This window comes from Primulina huaijiensis, chromosome 17 (genome assembly GCF_012295235.1).
Source record: "Primulina huaijiensis isolate GDHJ02 chromosome 17, ASM1229523v2, whole genome shotgun sequence".
Classification (NCBI taxonomy): domain Eukaryota; kingdom Viridiplantae; phylum Streptophyta; class Magnoliopsida; order Lamiales; family Gesneriaceae; genus Primulina; species Primulina huaijiensis.
The window spans coordinates 16,301,634-16,329,544 of record NC_133322.1 but is presented as its reverse complement, the minus strand read 5'-3'; the positions used below and the strand labels follow the sequence as shown (position 1 = coordinate 16,329,544).

The window sequence follows — 27,911 nt, the reverse complement described above, 5'->3', positions numbered from 1 at the left end:
ATTGTCTTTATGCAAGACTCACTCAACTGATCTTTGAAGTTCAGCTCTCTTGTATATGTGTGAGTGATTGTGTGTGAGGAATTTATCCTTTACAGTTTACATCTCAAATGTATCTTCACACAAGGGCTTGTGCTCTCAACTAGCTGGTTTCTTCATGGTAACTGCCCATGCTTTGAATCCTCTTCAAAAGCTTTTGTTTGATCTTCAAGATGTTGTATTTATAGGCTCCAACAATGATATATACGTTAAATACAAGAATATGACCATTTGGAAAGTTTTTGTACTGTTTCTGAAATTGCAACGTTCAAATTCGTCTTGTTGGACATTTTTCCGAGCTTAAACTGGTCAAATGGTCAACTCTGGTCAATTCAGCTGGTCGTTCAGTTCAGTTGGTCAGCAGCTGGTTCAGTTCAGTTCAGTTCAGTTGGTCAGCTGCTGGTTCAGTTCCGTTCTGTTGTTCAGCAGGTGGTTCAGTGCAGTTTCAGCTGGTCAGCTCCTGGTTCGGTTCAGTTCAGTTCAGTTGGTCAGCAGCTGGTTCAGTTCAGTTGGTCAGCAGTTGGTCTAGTTCAGTTCAACTGGTTCAGTTTCAGCTGGTGTGCTGAAATCAGTTTAGCTGATTTCAGTTTGTGCAGAACCAATAGCTTCATTGTCATTTATCAGCATCTTAAGCTTCGATTCAGACTTTGAGTTCTGAAGATGATTTGTAGATCATCGTCTTATTTTTCCAACACATACTGAATCGTTTCATTTCAATAACTGAGTTGAGAGATATGACCAAAATATCACAACAGCTCATACCCAACTGATTGCTGTTTTCGTGCAATCAGTTTGGTAATTCAGCAATCAGTTTGACCTTGATAACATACGATTTTGCCCAACTGACGTGAAATACGACTTGTTTCAAATTGAGTTTTCTGATTAGTCGAGTTAGCGGATTGTCATTTGAATCATTCAGCTGAGAGATATCATCAAAACACAGAAGCTCACCAGAAATTCAGTTTGTGCAGAATTCAATTTCAGTTCGCTTCTTGTGTTAATAACTTCACACTTGAGTAATATGTTAGAAACACAATAACAAGTTTTGTTAACATCAAAATCAAGATTGCGAACATGAAATATTCCAACAAATTGAATTCAAGAAAGGATGGAATAATCTTCATAATCTTTCATATACATTAGCGAAACTGAATCAGTTGAACACACCTTAAAAGAATTTTATCTGATCATTTAAGGATCATTTCGTGCTAAGTTAGTATCATTGTATATTACATTTTTATAGCAGTTTGATGACTGTCTATTAATCAGTTGAGATAATAGGATTTTCGGTTTGGAAGTGCTTAAGACCAAACTGAATTAAGATCTTGCTAATACTAGTATTATCCAAAGTCTTCTTGAAACGTCTACTGCTTAAATACTACTGAATTTTTTTTGAAGCTATGGTCGAAAAACACACACGTACTCATATACATAAAAATAAGTCAACCATTCATTTTAAAAGGTCCTCCAATCACTGAATAAAAATAACTGCAGTCAAAAATCTCAAACTTGACAACAACTTAAGAAATTATTATTTAAAAATAAACACCAACAAATATCTAGAAATCTGACAATCACCAAAGCATGAAAATCAAGAACATTTTCAAATACTATTTAAAACCCATGATCAAAATCGTATTATGCGGAAGTAATGCAAGGTCCTCGGGTTATCAAGTGGACCCCTAGCTTCGCCTACTCAGTCTTCAGTGCCTCTAGTCTCCACATCCTCATGATCACCTGCATCAATCACACCTAGTGAGTATACAGACTCAACACACTTTAACCGTGATAACAAGTACATATACATATCATACAAGAATGAAAAGTACTGTAATTAAAATAAGTTTCATGATCTTTAAAAGCATGAACTTAAATATAGCATAAACATATTCAAATCATGTCCTATCATATCATCATATACGTGTTCATTTTCCTTAATTGAATTCATATCATTAGTTGTGACTTTTGTATCAGCTCTAAGTCGATGGATCCATCTACGTATAACAGCGGTACCTGACGACGGGGACATCAGCGACAGTTTTACCAGTCCACTGATCCTTGGCCTTACATGTTCGTGTTCATGTTCGTATTAGTCACAACCAACTCACATCCTTCAAAAACATATCATCTTATTCATTACTTGTAAAATTCATGCATATACATACATTTCCTTAAAGCCAAGCATGCAACGTGTTTACCAGTATTAACATAAAAATCCATGTTCATAATCAACAAAAAAATTTTAAATATGCATAAACAGTTGTCAGAGCACTGCCAGGACTGCTAACAAAACTCGGTTGCGAAAACGACCAATTACCAATCAAACTTATCGAACGCCTTAAAAACATATTTGTAATTATTTCTTAGACGTAAACTCGATCCCATACTTTAACTTCTATAATCCGATTAAAACTTAGACCGGAGTCTCGGTTTTAACCCGAATCTACTCGAAACTTAACCATAGTTCAGAGACTCCTAACCGAACCCCGTATAACCCAATTAAACTCTCAATAACCTCGGAAAACTGACATATCAACACCCAAAACAAAACATGTCTACTAAAATCTCTAATCCTCAAGTGCAGGACTAGCGCCTAATCACTGGATGTGTAGCGCTGCGGCGCTTAGTTAGCGCCTAGGCACCAAACACCAGCGCTGCGGCGCTACAAGGGCCGAAGCTCGAGCAATACAGCTCCGCGGCGGCACACCTGCGAGCAAAAACCCCAATTCAACTTCGAAGCAAAACTCCATCCTACTCCCAACCAGCCCAGACCAGACTCAAACCAACCTCTCATAGACCACAACTGCCCATTTCTGGAACTGTCCTAGCCGTAGCCCTCAGCCCCATGCACTCGGATACACGTGAACCACCCGTACGCCCCAAAACCGAGCCACAAAAAAGAAATTTCGATCGGCCTCATACCAACCCAATCCACCTTTGAACCTAGCACTTAACATCATCAATCAGACGTGATTTGAGTCCTCTAACCCTCGATCCTGACAGCCCCTTGCAAGACATGTAAAAAACGTGATATACATGAATGCAAAAATCATATACATGAAGAAAAACGTGCAAAAATCGAGCCGAAACATTCGATCTGACATGTATAATGCATAATCACTCCAAAAACATGTATTATGGTGTGAAAGACGAGAAAATAAAAGAATCAGGCGTGCCTTAGTATATAAACGCTCTAAGAAATCGAACCAACGAAGCAAGGGACGGGGCGACGTTTCTATGAAAAATCTTTGCAAAAATCGTTCAAATTTGCTGCTGGAATTCACGAGCGGCTGCTAGAGGGGTGGGGGCGAGAATGCTAGGATTTGGGAATAGGGTTTGATGATAAATTAAATGAATATTAGGCCTAGGTTTAAAATAGTGAAGTGTAATGGGCTTGGCCCAAAAATCTACTAGCACAAGCCCATTAGTCCCAATAACACACCTATAAAATATTTCGTTTTGGTACGATTTCAAAAATATTACTCGAACCCTCAAAAAGTCTTCCGTTTTGCTAATAATCGCCTACAGGTTTAAAATATGGCTCCATGCGTAAAAATACATTTAAAAGGCCCATTTTCGAAAATTCATATTAAATACACCGTATATTAAATAATTGAAAGTAATTATATAATAAAACATTTTCCTTAACTGTCTCCGGTCTTCGTTCTTCGTTCGAGCGTGAAAGTACTGTTAAAAATCCAAATAAATGAAATCTAATAACTTATGAAATAAAAGCATAAAATCATGTCCTAATCGTATCGATGCATTAAAAATAATAACTCATACATTTTAATAAAACCCTAGATTTGCATACAGTCAGGTTACGTCGTTCGAATTTCTAGACCTTACACTTCTAGTGCAAACCTTCCTAGACGAAGAAAGGTGACGTAGAAGCTTCAGTTCTCCGAACATCCAAAAACGTATATGTTTTTTTAAACTTCAATTTACCTCTTCCCATTCATTCTGTGATTTGTTCTAATATGTCAGTCTAGCTTCTTTCCGCACTTATATGTTAACAAACTGACATAGACTCGAGGATATTCAGTTTAGTTGCCAATTCATCTAAATTAATCGAAGAAAGTTACATAATATGTCCAATATTTATTCAACCATCATTCTAAATTATTCTTCGTTTTGCTCAAATTTTATAACAATTTGATTTTTCAATTGAATTCTATTATTTAGTCTAAAAAGGCCACATAAAAATTTAAATAATTTGATTACTATGGTAAATTATGTCTTCTTCCGAAATAATATATTATGTTTAGTTTGATATATTTTGGGCAAGTTTGATGACTCTCAATTAGCTGCTCCAATGTTAATTTAAGCTGGGCCATATCTAAATTACCACTGAACCTTTTTTGGGGTCAAAGTACATAATAGCTTTTCCTGGGGGGTATGTGTGATTTATCCCTTGTATTAACCGCAACGGCACGGGAAAGACTCAAATCACGGATCGAAAAACCACTCGCCGGATCGACGTTGACTGCTTCAACTTGCCTGTCAACGTAAGTTGGTCGTCATCACATCTTTTACCCTTTTTTCTGTATGATTTTCGGAGAATTTATTCTTTTCATTTTGAGCAGTTCGAATTCATGTTTGTCGTGGGTGTTTGTGCTTTTAGCTTCTTGATCAGTTCATTGAATGATTTTCTGTTCTGAAATCGGGGTAATTAGATCAAGGTTTTTAAGATTCTAGGGTTGATTTGTGTTGTTGATGCTTTCAATCAAAGTGAAATGATTCGATTGCCGTGAAAATTGCCTGCGAATCTTCGTTGTTATTTTTTAGAATTGTTGGGTTTTTGTATTAGTTCATACCCCTGAATTTGATTTTTTTTATGTTACCCAGTTTGTATGTGGAATAGATGTAAATCTAGATCTCAATGAGGCAAAATACCTGTGTTCTGTAGGCAAAGTTGGGTCTTTTGCTTCGTGAGAAATGTGGTAGACTCAATTTTTTTAGATTGATGAGAGAATAAATTTCTAAAAGTAGCAGCTCCCTGTTAGCAAAAACAAACAGGCGAAAGCCAATCACAACTAGAGGCGTTCAGGAATGCATAAATTTCTACCATTTTCCAATAGGTTTGAGGCTAATTTTGTTTATATTATCACTGGATTCACCACCATATGTGAAATATCACTTATATGCTTCTTTAATGTCCACTTGAGAATCTTGTGCTTGATCACAATTTTTTTGTCTTTCACATGTCCATGCATTAACTTCATGTACTTTCACTGTCCAATAGTCCATGGTTCAGTTTATACGATGTGATGCATGTTCCTTTAGCGTTTCGATCTTTTACGTATAGATTATTTTTTAAGCTGTGTTCTTGTGCTAGAATGACATTTTATGTTGTCCTCGTTCTTTTGAGGTGTTTGCCTAACTCCCTAGTTCTTATGCTACAATGGCATTCATCCTTTGTGGTTTGACATGTGGAATGGAGTCATCAGAAGAATTTTGAACTTTTGTATGTTCCTTTTGGATGTGATTCTTGTAAAGGCTAGTGGATAAGGATATTTGATGTAATTGACCTCAGAAACTGTAAAAACAAGGATGATTCACTTTAGTTGATTAAAAAATTGCAGCACGCAGCACGCAGCATGTCAATTCAAGTGAATTATCAAAACGAGTCACTAAACAAGGGACTATTTATAATCCTTAATATAATATGTTGCTGCTACATTGGAACCACTATCCTTGTTGATATGAATCTTCTTGCGCATGAAAAGCAAATATGAACTTGACGAATCTTCAAAAAACTCGTCTTTGACAATCTTCGTGAAGAACAATCAACTAATTCCACAAAGTAATTAAACTTTGATAAGTTTGATTTTAGAAATACACAAAATTGTGGAAAAATATTCCCATCGACTCTTCTCTCTCTCCTACTCCCATAATTCGCCTTTATTTTTCACATAAAGGCCTAAACTTAGTCTCCCAAATTCTGCCCAATTCTCCAACCAAATTTTGAAATTGAAGATCGTCAAACATGTTGTACCCATAGTTGTCAAAAGCGCGAGGTGTAAAAATGGCTAGAGTCTCTTGGGGCTTCAGGCGCAAAGCGTAGCGCACGCTTTACGAAAAAAAGCGCAATAAACAAATATTATCAAAAAAATAAAAATAAAATAAAAAGTTTTTGAAAATGTGATAGATGAAATATCAAATATCATTATAATCGTCATCTTCCAAATTTACGTCATCGGCCCCATCACTTGATTTGTATCCATCGATATCTTCTTCTTCTTCTTCAGTTTCATCATCATTGTTGATCTTCTTCATCCACAAGACTAGTTCGAGCTGAAGATTGCTTTCTTTTCGCTGAAGTGGATGATGATGCTCTTTTTGAAGTAGATGCATTTCGAGATCGAAAGTTATATGTACTTTCTCCCACCCCAACTGCATGTGCTACATCACTCCAAAGTAAATCATCATCTTCAAAGACAAAATCGTTATCATCATTGTCTTTAACATTGTCATCCAGCTTTCCCAAAAACCATTCATTACTATCATTTTTAATTCAGGTGTTGATGCACCATAAGAAGACCACCAATCAGCTTGAAAGTTGAAACACAAAAAAATATAAGATTAAATTTCTTATCATTCAAAGTTTGGATCTATACTAGGGGTGGGTACGATACGGTACGGTATACCGTACCGTAAATATCGGTATGGAAAAATTCCATACCGATACCGATACCGGAAATTCAGTATACCGAATGTTCGGTATACCGAATTTTCGATATGAAAAAGTTTATACCGGAAACCGTACCGACACCAAAAAATTAGTCGGTATACCGAACTTAAATTTAAAAAAAAAATAAAAAAAAATTATTTTCGGTATTTCGGTATAATACCGAAAAAAAAATATTTACTTACCGATACCGAATAAATTAATATCGGTACGGTATCATACCATACCGAAATTTTCGGTATATTGATTTTTTCGGTAATTTCGGTATTTTTTCGGTANAATTAAATTTTTTATCATTCAAAGTTTGTATCTATACTATAAGTAATGTTTGAGAAATAAATTAATATTGCACTAAATATTATTTACATGGTGATTTTGAAGCTCTTTGTCTGATAGCCATGGGTAAACCCAAAAGTCCTGCTTTTTTGTATTTATCCAATTGATCTGTGATCTTATCTTGTAAATCTTCATCTCGCACCAATCTAACTATGCATTTGTACAGACCCTCCCACACTTCTTCATCATTTCTATGTCACGGTTTGAGTAAAAAAACTCAGGATTTAAGAAATATCCAGCCGCACAAAGGATGATGGAGTTGAATGTTCCATCTTTTGTCGATGATTTCAAAAATACCACGATATTTCTCTTCATTATTATTAAATAATGCACAATAACTTCTTTGGCTCTGTCCATTGTCTCATAGATGTAACCCATTGGGGACCTTTTTTCACCGTCTACTAGTCGTAATACTTTCAGCAATGGGCCGCCAACTTTTAATGCAAAAACTGTAGTTTTTCAAAAAGAAGGCATCGATATCACTTCTGCAACTCGTTTTCCAGCCGCCTCTCAAGAATATCGACTTTTTGTCCATTTTTCAGATGTGAACATCTTTCTCAGATTTACTTGTTGAACTTGAAATCGCTTTTAAGTCAAAAAAGCGGTTGTGAAACGTGTTTTGCAGTTCTTACCATGTCTCTCTGTCCAGTAAACTCCCTCATCATGCTCAACAATTGTGGTCTATTGTAAATATAACCATTCACCATCCATGCCTGTTCATGCAAATTTTTGAGGTTAGGATTTTGAATATTTTCTCAAGCATCAAATTTAAGCAATGAGCTGCACATGGAGTCCAATACAAGTGAATTTTTTTTCCAAAAGGCAACCTAAAAAATAAAGTAAATTTACTTTAAAAATTAAAAAAATTTGATTTTAATTCAATTTACAATTTAACCACATTATGTTCTCCAATTCGATTCACAAATATAGAAAATAACTCATACATCTTATAAGCAGTGTGAGAATAACTTGAAGCATCCACTGATTCAACAAATATGCTTCCTTTATGACCACTTACTAAAAAATTTATAAGAGTTCTACTTTTTTTGTCTGTTCACCTATCTGCCATGATTGTACAACCATACCTAGTATGATCTTCTTCGTGTGATTTGAGAAGTAGGTTCGTATTTGTCAACTCCTTCTTCAAATACTTAACTCTTACTGCATGATATGTTGGAGGTTAATTCCCACTCCAAAAGTCCCAATAGCATCAATACAGGGTTGCAAAGAATCATATTTAACAGCATTAAAAAGAATTCCGACATCATACATCCACGTAGCAAATTTCTGAATAGTATCTTCTCTTAATTTCTTCTTATTTTTATCATACTGACCTTTATTTTTCGCACGTCTCTGTCTGACAATTTATTCTACATCTTTCACAAAATAAAGATCAATAGGCGCTGCTAGTTTACACTTTTTACCCTGCACCGTAGGAGGGATACTTGAACCGGATGTTGGTCGTTTCCCTTTCATTTTAGTTTGAATATCATCTTCATCTTCATCTTCTTCTTCCAAATCAACAATATCATCTAAAGAGGAATATCATCCATTTGATTGTTTAAAACACTATTTTTTTTTGCATGAACTCTTTAATTTCTTCCTTAACATGTTCTGGACATTTCGGAAAAACTTTCACATTTTTATTGCCCCCAACTAAATGTAGCTTGTGCCGATAAATCCCACCATTTGTTATTTTACCACAAAAACAGCATACAATATTTGGATTTTTAGGATCCGGAGGTGTTGCATAATCTCAAACAATATCCTTTCGATTTGATGGAAAAGTTGTGTTTGACATGATTAAATACTAAAATATAAATACCAATCACCATTATATTATTAAAAATAAAAAAAAAATTTTAAATTTTTACAGAAATTCCTAAAATTAGGGTTTACCAATTTTTAGGTAACAAATGAGAAGGGAACACGGTGGCACGGCGGAGCGGCGAGGCAGAGGTAGAGACACAGAGTAGATGTAGAGCCGCAGAGTAGAGATGGTCTGAGGTGATCTGTTGAGAGATTTTAAGTATGCAGATGGGCTGGGCTTAAATTTGGATGCTGGACTTGGTCTAAACACTGAACTTGGGCAGGGTAAAAAAAAAAAATTGTGCGGCTTCTATGAAGCGCACAAGAGATTGCCCAACTCTCACAAGCGAAGCGTGCGCGCTTCATTCACCATGATGCGCTTCGGATTGTCCCGAAACCATTCAGGTCGCCTCGCTTTGCGCTTAAGCGAGCGAGGCGAGCGCTTTTAACAACTGTGGTTGTAACTGCAAGAAAAGTTAGTAGAAAATAACATGAGTATGTTTCTCATCCAAAATTCTCACTAGTCACTTCAAAAAAAGTCACTAACATTTTTTTATCTACTACAAATACCTCACACGTCACTCCAAGGAATAAAACACTCGCACTCAAGTAATTCAACTCAAAATTGAGAATTTTGTAGAAATGGTACTTATGTTTTGTAGCTTGTGTGCATCAACCTTACATGTTAAAGCGTCACGACACTTGAAAACTAACTCACTTGGACTGCACAAAAACAATAAATCTGAAAGACCTGAATATTACTCAAACACGTTAAAAGAAATTTTTTTTTGTAGCTAATGTGCAAGCAAGAAAATTCGAATCACTCTTTCTTCTATTTTAATTTTGTTTTGTATTGATTGGCCTTTTTTTTGGGTTCGAAATCTTTCTTTTTTAAAATCAAATGACTTTTTTTGTCAAAAAATATTTTTCATTTTTTTTACGATTAATGAGAACAACGAATCTCAATACGATCAAAAATCGCCAAAACAAAAGAAAATCAAACACAAGAATTTTGTAGAATGCTTATGATTCTAGGAACAACAATAAGCCAAGGAATATTTGAAATTTTAAAGCTTACACCGGGAATAACTTACTTGTCTCAAAACCTTGCTCTGATTACCAAATGATACACAAGGTATCATTACTTGAATCAGAGGAACCTGGGATATGGTACCAAATGATATTAATCTTTTTACGCATGAAAAGCAAACACGAACTTGACGTAGTCGCGCCCACAATTCAGTGAATAAAAAGATTTTTTTAGAAACTCATTCAATATTTGAAACAAGTACCGTGTATTCACCCCTAAACTATGAAGTTTAGTAACAAATAACACAAATACGAACAATTGATCTCAAGGGAACCTTCAAAGAACTTGTCTTTTGACAATTTTCGTGAAGAACAATCGACAAACGCCACAAAGTAATTAAACTTTGATAAGTTTGATTTTAGGAACACACAAAAATGTGAAGCAAAGTCAAAGCTTCAATGTATTCTGAAAAATATGATCAAAGTTATGTTTTTTCGTGCAAAATTCAATCCATATATGTAAAACAAAGTTCCAAAAATAAAAGAAACTCGAAAACTATGTTTCAGAAATTAATATGCTTCGCAGCGTGCGTCTTGTGCGCATGCTGGTGCGGGCTGGGGCGCACAGGTGCTCGTGTGGTGTCGCCCAGCTGCACGTGCCTTGCTGCCTCAGCAGCTCCTGTGATACAAAACTGCACTGTGGCGCCTCGAAAATGAGCGATGGCACTGCTGGGGCTGTCAATGTTGCCCGGAACGATTCCACGAGGTGCTCCCTTGAACTCCTTTGATCATTTGAATGTGCTCGATACTTCATCTTCAATTATTAGAGAACAAAATTTCTTGAAATCTCTTCCGAGCGTGACCACATCATGCCCGATCAAGTTCACATCACTTGTTGAGAATTGCTATACTTTTTCTTTGAATTTTGGATAACCATTTATGAAATCTTATGATGCTTTCTGAGTATCTACTATGCTGAGCTTGTTTTTGCAATCATTGTTACAGATGATTGATGATAATGATCTGGGATTCTTTGCAAACTTTCTTGGTATCTTTATATTTGTGCTGGTGATTGCTTATCATTTCGTGATGGCTGATCCGAAATATGAAGGCAACTGAAGAGTTTCTTTCAGTACTTTTTGTAGACCATGCAATAGTACAAGTGTCTGTCATCAGTTCTGGTTTTTCAAGTAACTTCATTGATGAATATACTTTTGATGTAGTTGGACCTTTAGCAGGATCATTTTACGTACTATCAATCCGTGGTTAATCTTATATGACGGCAAGACTGCAATAACGTTTGTGGCCTCTTACACTGTCCTACTTTCCTTTTTCTTCTTTTGGTTATATGATGCTTTTCATTGTTCTTTTACTTTTATCAAGTACAGGTTATTTCCTGTTTATGCCTGTCAATCTGATTTGTATATATCTTATAGCACAAGGAGTCAGTATCTATGGTTGAACAGTAACATTCCAAATCAGTCAGAAGATGTCAATTGTGTAGTTTCATACTGTTGTTTTACTTGTTTTATCCTTTATTAAAATATATATATTGAAAAACCGTACCAATATGGATGTTTTCTCGTTACCACACTTTCACTCCAATATACTTCATAGACGTTCCATTAGTTTCAACTATTCTTTTCTGAAAAAAACTGATGCATAGCTCCTCCAAGCTCTTTGTTATTTCCATCATCTTTCCTCTTCGTCTTTTGTTATCCCCTGTAACTTTTCATCTTCTGTAATCAAACCATGTAAATTTCTGGATTTTGTGCCTTGCGCGCCTCGGGGTCCAGGAAGTTCCCATATATGGGCTTGCCTACTCATGAGAGTCTGTCTTGGATTTAATAGAACCATCCTTTCTATGCATCAAAGTGAATAGCTTAAAGTTTCCTGGACAATTTTTAGTTCACTCTTGATCGTTCCTGGAATTTATTCCTAGTGGAATGATGGTATCTTTTTGGTAGTTGTGAAAGAAGTTAGAAAATTTTAGGCGATGAAGTGCAGCATATCCGCTATATTGAACAAAAGAAATAACCACCCTCTGGTAGAAAAAAATACCAAAAGGTAAATACCAGAGATTGGACTCCAGTGAGACTGCACGTGGCAGGAACTTTGAGTCTGCAAACAAGGTGTTCAAGGTTTCTTTGTTTTCAACTTCAAGAAAATTTGATAGTGGCTGATTATTATGACTCCAATAAAATCCAGTTTGTGCTATAGAACATAGGTTTTTAGTGTCAGCCATTGTCATAGGACAAATTATGACAGTCGGCACCAAACAGTACGGGGGTGGTTCAAATCTTTTTTTGCTGGCAAAATGATAACAACCTGTTATGTGGTAGTGGAATTATGTAAATTTTTTTATTCATATTTGATCGTTTTAAATCAAAACTTTGTTTCTTGGTTAGAACGTTTACAAAATATAAATAAGCTAAACCAAAATTGTTAAATTTTTTGGAGAAATTATAGAATATCAAAGTAAACTTATAACATTGAGCGAGTGTCGGTGTAAAACTGTTCAAAGAAATTTTAAACCCACGTTTTAATCACCACAAAGAATCTCATCTCCTTCATCACTTCTTGATTTTCGTACACTAGTATTACTTCGGTGGCGTTGCAAATGCTTCAAAATTGATTATGGATTTTTCTTTTTTAAAGTTTTGCAAATTTGTAAGATAAAGGTTTATTCACTTTTTTTTTTTAATAATATTTACAAATAGTATCTTATTATGACAGTGTTTACAAAAGTTTATTTTTTCCAAACACTATCTTATTATGGTGGTGTTTACAAGAGTTTATTTTAAGTGTATTCAAACTTCTAGTCAATGTCTCGAAGTTTTCCAACCTTCTTCTGTGTGTTTTTTGAGCGAACTCGTCCGGAGTCTCCATCAATAGCATCCACCGAGATCATATGAATCATTTCTCTCGTAGGAGGATTGTCCTCGTTCATTCTCCCCTTTAGATCGATAGGCTTCCGAGGGGCAATTTGACCTTGCCACTCTCTTCTCGGCTCTCCTACCCTGTGGTTTATCCATGGAGGGCCCCGGCCTCGCCTAGGGGACGGGCGAGACCTCGGGCGACTCTCGGATGAGGCTCCCACTCGCATATCAAGTGGAGGCAATCTAGCATCATTTTCAACCATCTCCGAATTTTCCACCTCCCTTCTGTTTCCCTCACTTCCATCACTTTATCTCGATTCCTATTTAAAAGAATATAGGATGAGAATTGGCATTTACCTCTAATCTTATCCTTCTCTCCCTCACCCACACCTCTCTTCCTACCCTCTCTCTCCATCCCATCAACCCTACTTCCTCCAGGTCGCTGCTCCATCTTCTTGTGTCGTCGTGCATTTTCCAAATTCACGTATCTTTCTGTCCGAGCTAAAAGATCATCACAGCTCAATAGAGGTTTCTTGACTAATGACTTGAAGAATTCCCCTTCTCTTAGTCTTTGGGTAAAGGTACTTATCATAATATCAAGGGGTAGCAGTCGGTATTTCCAGCGCTGCATAGTTGAAACACTGGATAAATTCTCGCAAAGTTTCACTTTTTTGATGCTTCATCACGAACAAGCTTAGGTAATTTTTTTGGTACCTCTTGCTGCTAGCAAACCGTTGTAAGAAAGTCATAGAAAAATCCTCGAAAGACCATAGGAGTTGGGTTGCAGCGTATTAAACCATTGTTGAGCTGATCTCACCAACGTACCTAGAACCACCCTGCACCTAACTTCATCTGAGTACTGATACAACTACGCCGCATTCTCAAATCTTTCCAAGTGTTCTTTAGGTTCAATACGACCGTGTATTCTCCTACGCTTGATTGTAGAAAACTTGCGGGAAGCTCTTCTTCTAAAATGATCAGAGAAAAAGGACTTTCTCTTTTTGGCGTTGGAGCTCTATTTCCCAACTGCTGTCTTAACATTCTTATCTTCTTGCACATCTCATCTATATCAAGATTCTCCCCATTTGGGAGGGCTGCGTGCGTTCGACCCTACTCCGATGGCCTTCAGCAGTCTCCTCTCGCTCTTGTTGAAGATCATGATCTTCAACAAACATGATTTCTTGATTCTTCTTCATGGCATCCTCTACTGTTTTGGTAATGAATTGGCCTAACTATTCCTAGGTCAAGTTCCCCACGTTCTCATTAGGACGAGGTTGTTCATGTCTCGTCTGGGGACGTGATGACACTGATTTAGTTCTTCTGCTATCTTTCCGGCCTACCATCTCTACGTCCTAGCTCTAATGTTTCCCACAGAAGGCGCAAGTGATACTCACTAGAAATATAAGATTCAATTCCGATAGATGAGACTAGCACGAATTCAGACTTCGGACCTACTCTAGGCCTAAAATCATAAAGCAGCCGTTAAAAAGGGGCCGAGAGAGTGTCCCGCGTTGCCCCTCCGATGCTCAATTCAGGTATCGAGGATAAAAATGAGAGAGCAGCTAAAGATGCTGCTGAAAGTCAATATAGAAAATAAATTAATTAGGCTCTCAAACCTGATACTTATAGGAGAGCACATGAAGTCCATCGTGCCACCTACCTTGGTTAGAAATAGACCTTGGTTAGAAATGAACCGAGGGCCAAAGCCTGGTTTGGACCTGATCACTTGATGGGCATTCATGTAATATCATATCAAATTCACAAATCACCCGATTTCGATTACGCCATTGCTGCCATACACTAGAGAAGTTCTTGTCACTGGCAAATTATACTCCATTTTAACATTATATTCCACATCACATATAATTTGCATTATCAGTTTTCCACCACCATGGTTTCAAGAAAATGATGACTGAACATAATTTTTTTTCGAAAAATTGTACAAATTTTTACTTTTTTTTAATTTAAACGACGACATTCCAATCACAATCATTTCAGTTAATTTGCAATGTTTAATTTTACGGAATAATAATAAATTAAATTATCAAAAAGCATAGCCATTCAAGAAATTGAAGGCTTCATTTCAAAAAAAAAAAAATTGAAGGCTTGGTCCTCAGATTGGATCTTTAGTTAGAAACAAGAAGGCAAGTAAAAGAAATTTAAAAAAAAAACAAAACATTTGTCAAATACAACCCAATGAATTAAGTTCAGAGAAAAGACTTTGTATACCAATAAATAATTCTACAAATAAAGATCTGCCAAAAAAACATTATTGCAGAACATCTAAAAATAATGACGAATAGCAATACAAACCCTACTGATATTTTCCATAACAAAGATCGGTCCGCTCGCTCAAGAACCACAGCAAGCTGATTTTTGAGCAGATTGGGCAGCCCCTGCTCCCTGCTCAGGTTGGGTGATCCTTATGGTCTGAGGCTGCATTTAAGCAAGAATGCATTCGATCGTTTTGAACATGTATGAACAAACATATACACCAATTCACTAATAAAGTATATATAGCAATCGATACCTCAGCCTTTGAATCGGTTTCAGCGAGTCTCTGCTTTATATCCCTGGAGATCGAGAAGAAAACCTCCTCCGCGTTCATGTTTGTTTTAGCACTCTATTCGACATGATGTTATTTTGATAGAATAATTCAGAGTGAAAATTCAAGCACAAGCAATGGGTGGGTGCCACTTACTGTTTCAAAGAATTTGATTCCACATTCATCAGCGAGTGCCTGGCTCCTGGATGTCGGAACAGCCTGCAAAAGGTCCATCATGTCAGATTATAATAGATACAAGCAAAAGATCAGTTCGTGCAGCTTTATATGTATGGCTTTGCATTACCATTTAAGATTTACTGATTAGGACTTCGGAGTTAGCTTTGATTGCCAAAATCAATGTACCCATGGGAGTAATGTGCAAACAAAAACATGAAATATACGAATAGTCATGCACACATATGTTTTAGCATTTATATTGTTGCTGGTGGGCATGAGAGTGAGAGAGAGACTCTTTTGCTTTCATCCATATCAGCCTTGTTGCCGACTAATATCTTGTTGACATTGTCTGAGGCATGTTGTTCAATGTTTCTGATCCAATTCCTGATGTCTAAAACTGGATCAAGTCAATTTTGACCAGATAGAACATAAACTACACAAAGAAATACAAAATGTGGAAAACATTAATGAATGTCGCAAAAAGAATACAACAGAAGGATAGTAAGAATGGCAAGTACATACTGTTAAAAGATGACTCATCAGTCACATCATACACCAGCAATATACCCATTGCTCCACGGTAGTAGGCTGCAAATAAGTGAATAGTTAGGCAAAACCTCGAAATGATCAGCAAAGAACTATGATGTTCCAGTGAATAGATGTGCCTATTAGAGTAAGTGCACAACTAGCCAACTTGTGGGTTAGGCTTTATTGACTTTTATGTAAAAAAATATTTATTTTAATAATATTTTACGTTTTTATCCAACAATGACATATTTTATCTGTATATCCATCCATGCAAGCTGCATATATAAAATCCTTTAAAATTTGCAGCTGTTTCAATCGGTTTTGATCCAACTTCACTAGACAAGCTTCCTGAAAGGCCACTCACTATTGCTACTAAGATCCCAATCTCCATGGATAACATTGAAGTACCTGAAATGGCTCAGATCTCTTCCCTTGAGCCAACTGAGTCTATAGTTAATTCTTCCTCTCCTCCTCATCCGACTGAAAAAGCAGAGATTGCTGAAGATCTATCGACTCCAACTCCTACGCCTAACCAATAATCAGAACACCAGATCAGCTCTCCTCCTCCCCAAGAGACTTCTCTTGATGCATTTTTTGATAGTCTGAATCAATCAGATCACCCGCCCCACTCCCAGGAATTTCATGTTAAGGAACAAACTGATATGAAAATCAGTGCATAAAAACATCTAATGGATCTTGAACTGCCTAAATATTCACTGCCGCCTCTCCTCCCTATCAGCTCGAGCCAGAACAGATCAACACAAATCTTGGAGATATGAATGTCCGTGGTTTGGAAAACAATGAATCATACTCTCACTTATCTGTCAACTAAGATCACCAAACTCTGAGATGATCAATTGCCTTCTTCATTTGATCTGGAGCTCTTCAAAACAACGGTCAACTCTCAGATTACTGAAGTACTGAGAGTTGTTAACCTTCATTTCAAGCAGATAAAGGGCAACAAATTTGAGTACCACAAGAAATCTGATCAGCAAAATTGATAAAATTGAGGCCACCTTATCCAATCATATTGAAACCATTGGCAAACAACTCTTTGAAGTTGTTGATTTTCCTCAGGCCAAAGAAAAGGGAAAAGCCCAAAGAAAAGCCGAAATCAGCACCTCCTCATCCTCATCCTCATCCTTATCCTTCTCAGCACAAGAAGCCGCTTGGTGGTGGTTCTAGTAGTCAGGACAACTCAAGTGGTGGTCATAACAGTTTAGGATTGGGTAGTTATAGGCCAAGTCGTTCTTCGCATCAAACTTTCAGAAGATAGTTTTTTTTATGCCTCTGATTATCTATAAAAAAAATCTTATTTTAATATATGTCTCTTTAATTAGTTTTGTCATCATTAAAAAGAAGAAAATTGTTAAAGATAAAATTTGGACTTAGTTTTGGTGATTACAAATTTATCTGATCTGCTAAGACTAAACTGATGGACATAAAGAATATTGAACTGATGAACACTGAATTGAAATGATCGGATAAAGAAGACTAATCAGTTAAGCAACCATTTAATTGAACTTATCTGAATAAGTAGTGGACTCATAAGCTTAAGAACAAAATGATATTGATCCGATCTTCTATAGAAGTTAAGGATATATTGAGTTGAATAAGTTAGAACAATCGAGATGATAATTGAACTGATCTGAAAACATCCTATACATACAGCAAACATATATCTCAGAGTTTAATTTTATTCAGATTAGCAAGCACAAACATTTCTCTCCACAACATAATCAAATAAATCTGTTGATTACCATATCTAGGTAGTAATCAAGGAAAATTATTTATCCAGTACTACATCTGGAAAGACGATAAGGACACATAAAATTCTCTGCTGACTTGTCGGACATCTAGTGCATTTGTGAGTACCGTTCATATTTATTAGCATTAGAGCCATTATCTCTAAAAGTGAAATGAATTGGAAATTTTGACAGCTGACACACTGAATTTCTGCATCCTTACGAGAATTTCTTGAATCATTATCAACATCTTTCAAAGTTCTATCACAAGTTGATATGCACACGTTTAAAGCCTACTAGATCGATTTACAATGACTTGCACTTCTATTATTCTCACTCCTATTATGTTTACTTGAGCTAAATTGTGTAGTGAGAAAGTTGTAACTGTCATAAAACCTAATTTTTGAACATATTGATATTGTTATGTAGTTGGTAGGAGTTTCACCTCAAATAGTTGAACTAAGCTAAAGTGAGTTTTATACAAGGGTTGTAATAATCAAATCTTCTAGTGAAATCTTTTTGTAAACAAAAGAAAAAGAGACGTAGAAGATTTGTCTTTGAACTTCCATAAACAAATTCTAGACTCTATTTCTTTTCAGTCATTTTCAGTAACTTATATGATATTCTTTGTATACTTTGTTCACTTTGTGTTTGAAGTTGTTTCTACACTTTAACTGCTTGAATCATTTAATTTGATTGGAAAATTATTTCAAACGGCTAACACAATTTGATTTATGAAATTTGATTGTTATAAATTTATTCATCGTCATCTAAACTTGTTCTCGGTCCTAACAAGATAAACATTTGGAACAATTTTTTTAACTTTGGAACGAATAAATCAACTTAGATCCTATTAATAAAAAATAATAAAAATAAAAATCAACTTGGACCAATTTTAGGGATGTCAAAATCAGACACGACCCACTAACCCGACACGATTCAACCCGAAAAAAAACTCAAGTTTGGGTTTGGGGTTTTCGGGTTCCGGTCATATCAGGTTGGATCCGATAGATGACCCGAAAAAATTGATCGGGTTGGTTGGGTTCGGGTCAATCCGGGTTGACCCGAGTTAACCCGAAAATTTTAATTTTTTTTTTAAAAAATATAATTAATAAATATTTTATGTCTGAAAAAATATTTATTGTATATTTATATCATAAATTTTCATAATTTAATATTTATTTTGAATATTTTTATTTTTTAAACAATTATTTATTTGATTTAATAAATATATTTTATTTTTCTACAATTAAACTTTCAAATTTAAATCATATATATATAAGGGAGATATTGTTATTATGTGTTTAAATTAAAATATTAATATTTTTTTAATATTATTTAATTTTCTTTAAAGAAAATTTAAAAAAAAATCGAAATCGGGTTAATTGAGTTTATTCAAGTTCGTGTTGAGTGTTTTCGGATTGAGTTGGATTCGAGTTGAATTCGGGTTGAGCAATTTTTGAATAGTACTATTACTCAACCCGACCTAACTCACCCGAATTGACACCTTTAATCAATTTTATTCCACGCTCCCATTATTGTTGCTCATACTCTATTTTATATATAAAATAATAATGCTACAAAATGAAGTGGAAATATTATTATTATAGAGCTTTATTACTCATAGATGTTTTATTATCCCGATCAATGGCTTACATGGTTACATAAAAATGTGCTGTTTACACAGAATAAGTGAGTTTCAGTATATTCTTCCAGTGGAGATGAAGAAAATAACTGGTCATGAATAGAAGTCTACGGTTACCGTAGAAATCAAAACAATTTGTATCGTGTTTTTACAACCGTATCTCATTTCATGTACCATATATTTAGATGAATGATGCGTCTCATTCATTTATATATATGATGCACGAGATTCAACGCTGTTTGAAACGGATGATCAGGACCGAAAACTATGTCCACCGTCTCTAACAAATCTTCTACAGTCCCTCGATTTCGGGCAAGGGTGTTTTCCAGTAATTCCATGAGTTAAAATCTTCCTGCAAAACAAGGATAAAGGGCCGTCTCACGAAAATTAACAAGGACATATTACCCTCCTAAGGATTAAGATAATACCTGCTCTACTATCGAAGCAGGAGGAAACATGTCATTCACTAATGTATGCAATGAAGTGTATGATTTGACATCGATACGATGATTAATGGCCACTTCGCCCTGCATGGATGTGAATAATAAATCACGGTTGAGGGAGAGATGTACGTTGAGTTTGCCTATTATTTTGCAAAGAAATGAGTGGGGAAGGTTACTACCTTAGGGTTGATGATGAAAATCTTGCCCTTTGGAATACCTATTTTCCGGTAACTAAGCTCATCAGTGTCTCTGTTTCCAAAACCCGCGTAAAACGGGTTATAATCAGAAGGGAATAGAGCCTTAATATCCTGAAAAATTGGTGATCGTATGATTACGAGGTAAAACATATGCCTGTGAAGATACATCATGATGACTTATGTTTACCTCTAAACAGGCAATCTTGAATTCATGAGGAGCTCTTCTAATTACTGCCACCAAGTAAAAAGTTTGTCACACGTAAATTCCCCATTCGGATAAAAAGCATTTCCACATAAATTCTCATATACGAGTTCTCTATTGTTTTGTTTGTTGTTTTTAACAAATCTCACCAATTCTATTATGCTAGCAAGAGAACCAACCATGGAATGGCCTTAATTTCACGTCGATAGAAAAATACAGAAAATATAATACATCCTTTAGTCCAAGCAGCAACAGTCGATGATAGCATGGTTCCCAGATATACGAAGCTAATTGAATCAAAACAGGCCACCAACCAAGAGATTTGGTTTTACTATCGTCTCACTTTCAAGGCATGCATTAAAGAAATTCACACAAGAGAACATTTTTGTCATTGTATGCAGTAATAAAATATAGGTGCAAAAGAATAAATAAGTGATTCTAACGAAAAAGGATCCTACCTTCTCGAAACAGTGAGGGAAATAAGCCATCTGGGGAAATAACAACCGGTCCATTTGGTAAGCTTTTGCCATCCTGCAAGCATTTGAATGAAATTCACTAGGTTAAATCTCGTTATGATGGCAATTACATCTATTGAAGTGCAAAGATAATCGAAAATGAAAAATTAATGATAAATGGTATCCATGACAACAACGGGTCAATGATGAACTTGGACTTAGTAGACGAACTATAATTTACCCAGGGCTGAGTTCGAATATAGCAAGGGATAAAGAGTGAAATGATTCGGAAAAAAAATTTCCATTGACACTGATTTAAGGTGGTTCTTATTTAGCGAAGGACTTAGTGTTAGATTTCCAATGACTTTGATTTAATGTTGTTCAGATTTAGCAAGGGCTTTCGAGTGAAATGATATGGAGAAACAAATGATTTCCAATGACAATGATTTAAGATTATGTTTGGACTGATGAATTTCTAATTCCTTGGTTTGTTTGGGTCGACAAAATTCAAGTAAATTTCAAACATAATTTATATCAAGTTAAACAAGTTCAATAGAAATTGAGGTGAATTTCAGATACATCCAAGATAATGTCGTATGAAATCAATTTCTCAAATCATTTCCCAAATCAAATCCTTTCTTCCAAATCAAGGAATTTGAAATATATGAATCCAAACATACTCTTAAGTTGTGTTTGGATGAGAGGACTTGAATTTGTTGGGATGAAGAGATTTGAAATGCATAATCGAAGTAAAAAATATATTCGAGGATCTCGGCAATACAAGGAATTTCAATCATTCTTTCTAATTTTGAAGTTTGAACCAAATTAATAAAATGGATTTGAAATCAAATTCGCTCGAATCCTTCAATCAAAATACAACCTAAAGGAATTTCAAATAACCTCAAAGATAAAACGAAACAGTATTGGCCATGAAAGATTAATTTCAAATTTTTTCCTTGTAACCAAAAACATATTTGATGGATTTTGATGAAGGAGTTTAGATCCATAAAGTTCAAATATGTCAAACCGAATACAGTCATAAGTGTATCTTTGGGCAGTCGTCAAAACTAAGTTTCAGGACTTTATGTAATTAAACCACTTAGCTAAAAAGGGATACCATCCGCCATCTTTTTTTATTATTCAAGTGCTCAATAGTTAAAGAACAAGTGCAAAAACTTGAAGTCAGATCAGTCCATACCTGCTTGAGATTGAATAAAAAGCTTTTTGTCAAGTATGCTTGAACGATTGCACGAGCACTCAAAAATAACAACTGGTATCCATTCTCCTGCACCGAATGAATTAAACATTAATCGTTTATCTATCACTATTTATTAGTGGTTGAATTTAATTGCTTTGATTAGACATTGATAGATGTTTTATCAGGCCTTATTGGTTGATTAGAAGCCATATAGAAACTAATTCTGGTACACCAAATATAGATATAAAAAAAAACTTTAATTAAATAAACAAAAAAAATACAAAGGATTACGTTATAATTTGAAAAAGACATTCGGTTGTACATTGGTTATGGATGACATACGTATTAAATGTGATATTCAATTTTTGAAATCTTGGTATCCACACACACATTTAGTAAAAAAAATAAAAAAACTCCATAATAAATTGTATTTACTTAAAATCACCCTAGTTTATACACATGCATTGTGTTATGGTCCTGCCATTAGCTTTACAATAAACAAGAAATTCAGATGAACAGAAAAACCAGAGAGATCTTGAAAAATGAAAAATATGCAGGTTGCATCAGATAAAAAAAAGTTGCAACTTGTCGGACTCAGATTTTGATTCTTTGGCTCGAAATCCATAAATGAATGTCTTACATCAAGCATTCACACAATCAGCATTTGCATATCTTTATTGCATTTTTTTTCCGATGAAAAGTTAATTGCACAGTTCAATATTTTTAAGTATTTTCAGAGATCAACTATGAGATTCATAAAGATGTTTTGGCATGGATTAAGGCCGTGAAAAATAATATATGAGTATATGATTTCCAATCAGCTTGAAAAAATAAATTAGAAAACATTACCTTTATAGCTGAAAAAAGACGAGCTATTCCAGAATGAGTCCAGTCCCTTCCCACCAAAGGCATAAACTGACCGAGAACATCAGACCTAGACACAAGGATACAAGACATAATAGGTCCTATTAGAAATCAAATAGCATAATCTAAAATCAAATTTGTTAGTATTATGATTGCTGATATAGACTTGAATACTTGATATGATTTTATTGTGACATAGTCATAGAAAATATTTTCGATCATAATTCATATCAACCACAACTTATTTTCATCGATATAAAGAGATAATCACCATAATCTAAAGACAGAATATCAGGTCCCTAGGCATGGAACCACACACATAACAGAACAATAAACTACATATAATTGAATTGGTAAACTATTTTCAAATAACATTTCGGTTACGTCGAAAGAAAAAAAATTATAGGGCACATCACAAGTTAATTCATTGTAAAAATGAATTACGATTTACCTGGTAATTGTCCCATCAACATCAGAAATTACAATTCTTGTATTCCACTTCCACAGGTATATATGAGCTTCAACCTGTTCCAGAAAGTATGAGTAAAGATGAGTATAGTCTTTCCCAACTCTAAATAATTAACCAATCTAAGCACAAATACCGACCAGGTAACATATTACGAACCTTTTGGGACCCAAGAACTCGAGTCGAGAAAATGAAACTAACCATATTCTGCCCCTCTTTGAGATTCAACGATGCTATTTGATCAATTGTGGGGACATTGGTCCTAATAATTTGCTTTCGTGTAGGCTCTGTGACTGTATGGATTGTCGAACTTGGTTCTTCAGGTTGGCTTTGTGAGACTGATCCAGAATTGACAAATACTTCTTCGTTTGATGAGTAACTACCCGTATGCTCAAGTGTTTTCACTCTCCTAAATGGGATTGGCCAGAGCCTCCATCTTCGTGATGGAGTTGAAGTCATATCGGAATCATCTTCCTTCGATTCTGGTGTTTCTTTTTTCACAGGGATAACATCTTGTGGCTTAATAGGAAGACTCAAACCAAAAGCGGCTATACCAAGAATGATATGTGCTGCTTTTTCCCATTTTAAGTACTTCCCTTGTATTCTTAAGATTAAGTTTTCATTCTCCAAAATCGAAGAGGCAGAAAACTTAAATTCCTCCAGTGATACGCGGTTCGCATGAAAGACATCTTCTGCTGCACGTGAACCCATTCCAGTATGAAGCAAGTTTCCACAAAGAGATATCTCCAGCCCTGTTGACAATTAATAAACATGAGAAACAGTATTAATATTGTCCAGAAATCAAATAATATACTTTAATCAAATTGAATATTGTAAAAGATTTGGATAAATTTCTTATATGATGTTATCCTAGATATGTTATAAGAAAGATTTGAAAACATATTTATCCCAATATATTTTCAGTTACATAGAGAGACTACGTGGTGCAAACTATGAAAGATTAATAGAGTTCTAGCCTTCTGGACATTGGGCCATAATGTTGACCTTCATGGCCGAGGTATGTAAATCATGAGTTTTGTGGGTTTTTCTCATACCTACATTTCTATTATATAAAAATTCAACAAATAGCACATAGAATCAACCTTTATTGTTACAACAAAATAACATGCATTGCATATACGTCTGTTTTAATACCTTTAATAGAAGCTCCAGTGAGAAGTTCAAGGTGCTCAATTTTAATACGTTCTTCTTCAGAAGCAGGAGCTCCCTCACCACTATGCATTCTCATGGATGCTAGATCTACATCCGCTTGTATCGGCAATTCTGGATCATTGTTATCACACTGGACCGCCAGTCTAACTGAACCGTCATATTCTGTATCAGAAGTTTCTCTTTCGTGGGATTTAGGTTTAAACTTCAACTCTGTTAAAAGGGTACTGCTAGGAAATTCAGAATCTTGGGGGAATAGTCCATCGTTGTTTCTTGATATTTCTTCTTTTCCCTCTTCAGATTCACCATTTACCAGAGGACTTCGAGGAGACTTGTCAAGAACTTCTAACAAAGAATTCTTATGTTCTTCATCCTCATCAGTAGACTGAGATGCCAATTCCTGAAGCTCCATGCAGCTTTTAAAAACTTCATTCCTATTAAATGGTTTAGAAGCAATATCGGAACTGCTGTCAATACTATGTTCTCTGTCCAGATGACCGGAGTCTGGAGTTCCTTGTTCACTATATGGATGCTCTTGATCTAAGTTACAAGTTTCTAAATGTGGTACAGAAGACAAAGACAAAGTCCCATTATCTGCTTCGTGTATATTTATGGTGGTAACTTTATGAGAGGCATCAATTTCATTCAATAAATCAGAAGGCCAAGAAACTTCACCTCTGTTGTAATCATCAGTCCCCTCACCTGGGCCAAGGTGAAATTGAGGCGTGCTTAGTTGCACATTTTCGGCATTCCTCTCCGATAATGATATAGGCGCTGTCAATATATGTCCATCAACACTCACCAAAATGACCTCTGAATTTGAATCCTGTGATTCTAACACATGTTCCATGTCCCCTAAATTGTCAAATCTACCAGAACCATATTCAGAAAACTCGACCGAATCCTCCAGAGAAGATTTATCATCTTGAAACTCGTAAAATATTCTCTCCACATCAGAATCAGCCCTCTCTAACCGGTCCATGCCAAGGGTAACACGTTCATCTCGCACCTCTACCCCACCATCATTATGCTCATTAGCCTCCGATCTCTGTAATTCACTTCCTTTCACTTCATCATTAACATTAATGCTGGCTTCAAGTTCGGCTGAGTCCTTACAACCCTCATTATCATCCTTCTCTAGATCAACTTCTCGAACAAAATAAGCTTCACCAGAGTTATCAAGATACATATGGAAATTAGCTTCAACACCATTAACTTCTATTCGAACTATCTTCTCAGCCCCCTTAAGAACACCCTGAAACTTACCGAATCGCACATACCAAGGCGTACTCCTAAAGGTTCCGTCATGCTGCTTGACAACAATTATGTCCACCGCCCCACCAAATGGATGAAATGGGGTGGCAACAGAGTACATTCCTTGGGTGATAATACTACCAACTTTAACCACCACATTCATTTTTCCCTCTCTGAAACTATAAAAAAAAAACCCAAAATTTCCAAACTCACTTTGTATATCTCGTATCAATTGAAGAACCTTAAAAAATCAACCCAAATCCATTCCATCATCGGACAATACTGAAAAAACAGAATTCTGATTTATTTTCACTTCAAGGCATCTGCAGGCAAGATTTTCACCACAATAAATCAAATGATCTCTCCCTAATGTTTCGAATATAATCCCAATATCAAATTATATCCACTAAAACCAATAAAGATCGCCACTTTACCTCAAGAATTCACGAAATAAACCAAATCCAGACAAAATTCAAGAATCCACTTAAATACACAATTAAAAATGCAAGAAACATAAAATTTTTTACATACCCGATAATTTGGCAAAGGTCCAAGAAATATATTCGTTCTCGGAAGATTGAGAAATCAATCAAAACACGATTTAGAGCTCAAGAAACTGCGCTCAGTCGTCGGCCTTCAACCCAAGGAAGATTCGCAGAATATTAATTTTCTGGTGGTGTGTTCATTTTCTCTCTCTTGAGGTTGGTGATGGGTTGAAACCAGGGGAAATGAGGAAATCGGGAATCCATACGAGCGTGTGTAATTTATGCTTTGGCTGGCAATAATTAAAATTCAGCTTAACCAAAACAATACAATTAGTGACAATTAAAACTAAATTTAATCAAAATAATATTTAAAATTTAATTTAATCAAAACTATAGAATGGACAAATTTTACCTTTCCTCTTCTTTTATTCCATCCCGTTCCAGCACAATATGCGGTTTGTTCTTCAACTTCACCAGTTCCATCACCATTCTCCCTCAAATGTGTCTCTTTTATACATACAAACCATCTCCACGAACCATCAATGTTGAGTCCACGACAAACTCATTGCATCCAGAATCAGGAAGAGAAATTTTTCGAGATTGGGTTTGACGAGAAGACCGTGACGGATTATGTATTGGTATAAATCTCAAACTTTTCAATTTGTTGTTATTGTTACGATAGATTTTTATTTTTTTTTAAAACTGAGTAATGTTATAAAACTTGACGCTCCAATTACTTGAAACCTGGCACTTAAGAAGTGTTTTGTTATCTGGGTCACGATCATCAAAATGCGACTTAGATATCAAAATCCGATCGAGAGAAACATAAGTTGCACTTACGTTTTATGTTTCGTACAAAAATGTTGCAAAATTTGTATAGTTGTGGGTGGGGTCGAGTTGGCATGAATCTGGGTCGTGTTTTGGATTCATAAACACTCAACCCAGAGATTTCCAAAAATTTGTTGGACGATTTTTGAAATCGCACTTACGTTTTATTATATCAGCTTTAGTAAAACTTGGACTCGCCCAGAACAAACACAAGAACCAATTTTTATTGAAAGATTGACCGATATTTTTGGTCCAGTTTACGCTATTTGGATCGAGCTCGAACCAGAACGAACACACGACCTATATTGAAAAACACGACCCAAAAATACAGGTCATTCCTTTTTTCCATGCCAAATAAAAATTTCTTTTTATGTTGTTTTGTGCAGATTTATTTTCCCAAAAAACTTGAAAGAAATAAGTTTTATGAATGCAAGCCGACATTGGAGTCCATTTTCCCACCAAACTTGAAAGATAACAATCTCTAGGTTTCCAATTCATCTAGGAAATGGAGCCGAAATTCATGTTTACGCTGAAATCTCGATGTTTCGCGCAAGCTATTGAGTTTCTGCACTTCAGACAAATGGAGCCGAGCGGCTGTGCTCCTGTTGCTATCTTGTGGCTCGCAGTTGCATGTGGAAATGCGTGGGTGCGCAATTGTCATTGTCTTCTTGGTCCTTTAGTACTTGAATGATGTTGCAATGACCTCAACTTATTTGCCATGCTCCCCGAGCCCTTCGAGCTTTGATGACATGTTAGTAGGAACTTTCTTGGTTGCTCAGCATGAGTCCTCGAAGAGCTTTCTTAAAATTTTTTATTTGCCATGTCGTTATTGGTATTTCCGGCAACTCTAGCGGATCCTACGCTTTCTTATAAGCTAGTTCACTTTGAGGGTCATCCATGACCGCATTATCATGCATTTTAGTGGGAGA

General features: G+C 35.6%; 2 protein-coding genes and 1 long non-coding RNA gene across 5 annotated transcripts; 1 reads left to right on the top strand and 2 right to left on the bottom strand.

The window, feature by feature from the left end:
• Positions 1-10,906: 10,906 nt before the first annotated feature.
• LOC140962248 (dolichyl-diphosphooligosaccharide--protein glycosyltransferase subunit 4A) lies at positions 10,907-11,273 on the top strand. Its single transcript, XM_073421097.1, has one exon. It carries the CDS (start codon positions 10,907-10,909, stop codon positions 11,018-11,020), a length of 114 nt encoding a protein of 37 aa, XP_073277198.1. The 3' UTR covers positions 11,021-11,273.
• Positions 11,274-15,083: 3,810 nt separating this feature from the next.
• On the bottom strand, positions 15,084-15,555 carry LOC140962246 (uncharacterized). Its single transcript, XR_012172507.1, has 3 exons — positions 15,482-15,555; positions 15,311-15,403; positions 15,084-15,216 (listed from the first exon to the last, which is right to left on the bottom strand). It is a non-coding gene; the product is annotated as an uncharacterized lncRNA (long non-coding RNA).
• Positions 15,556-19,497: 3,942 nt separating this feature from the next.
• Positions 19,498-26,693, bottom strand: LOC140962779 (phosphatidate phosphatase PAH1-like). Of its 3 annotated transcripts, none has more exons than XM_073421779.1 (12): positions 26,567-26,693; positions 26,201-26,444; positions 24,401-25,848; positions 23,405-23,997; positions 23,231-23,304; positions 22,765-22,849; positions 21,916-22,002; positions 20,721-20,793; positions 20,248-20,291; positions 20,043-20,171; positions 19,849-19,947; positions 19,498-19,772 (listed from the first exon to the last, which is right to left on the bottom strand). In XM_073421779.1, the coding sequence occupies exons 3-12, from the start codon at positions 25,830-25,832 to the stop codon at positions 19,713-19,715; spliced, it is 2,676 nt and encodes an 891-aa protein (XP_073277880.1). In that variant the 5' UTR covers positions 25,833-25,848; positions 26,201-26,444; positions 26,567-26,693; the 3' UTR covers positions 19,498-19,712. The 3 variants fall into 3 exon arrangements, with proteins under 3 accessions (XP_073277880.1, XP_073277878.1, XP_073277879.1); XM_073421777.1 differs by having other exon boundaries at positions 24,401-25,992; positions 26,567-26,691; XM_073421778.1 differs by lacking the exons at positions 26,201-26,444; positions 26,567-26,693 and having other exon boundaries at positions 24,401-26,172.
• Between the last annotated feature and the right edge of the window lie 1,218 nt (positions 26,694-27,911).

Bases quoted from the DNA above. Each gene is read 5' to 3' on its own strand.
- LOC140962248 (XM_073421097.1), top strand. From the start codon at position 10,907: ATGATTGATGATAATGATCTGGGATTCTTTGCAAACTTTCTTGGTATC.
- LOC140962779 (XM_073421779.1), bottom strand. From the start codon at position 25,832: ATGAATGTGGTGGTTAAAGTTGGTAGTATTATCACCCAAGGAATGTAC. The intron at 20,292-20,720 runs GTAGGATCCTTT...ACTTGGTGGCAG, and splicing joins TCCCTCACTGTTTCGAGAAG to TAATTAGAAGAGCTCCTCAT. The intron at 19,773-19,848 runs GTATTATCTTAA...CTTGTTTTGCAG, and splicing joins CTGCTTCGATAGTAGAGCAG to GAAGATTTTAACTCATGGAA.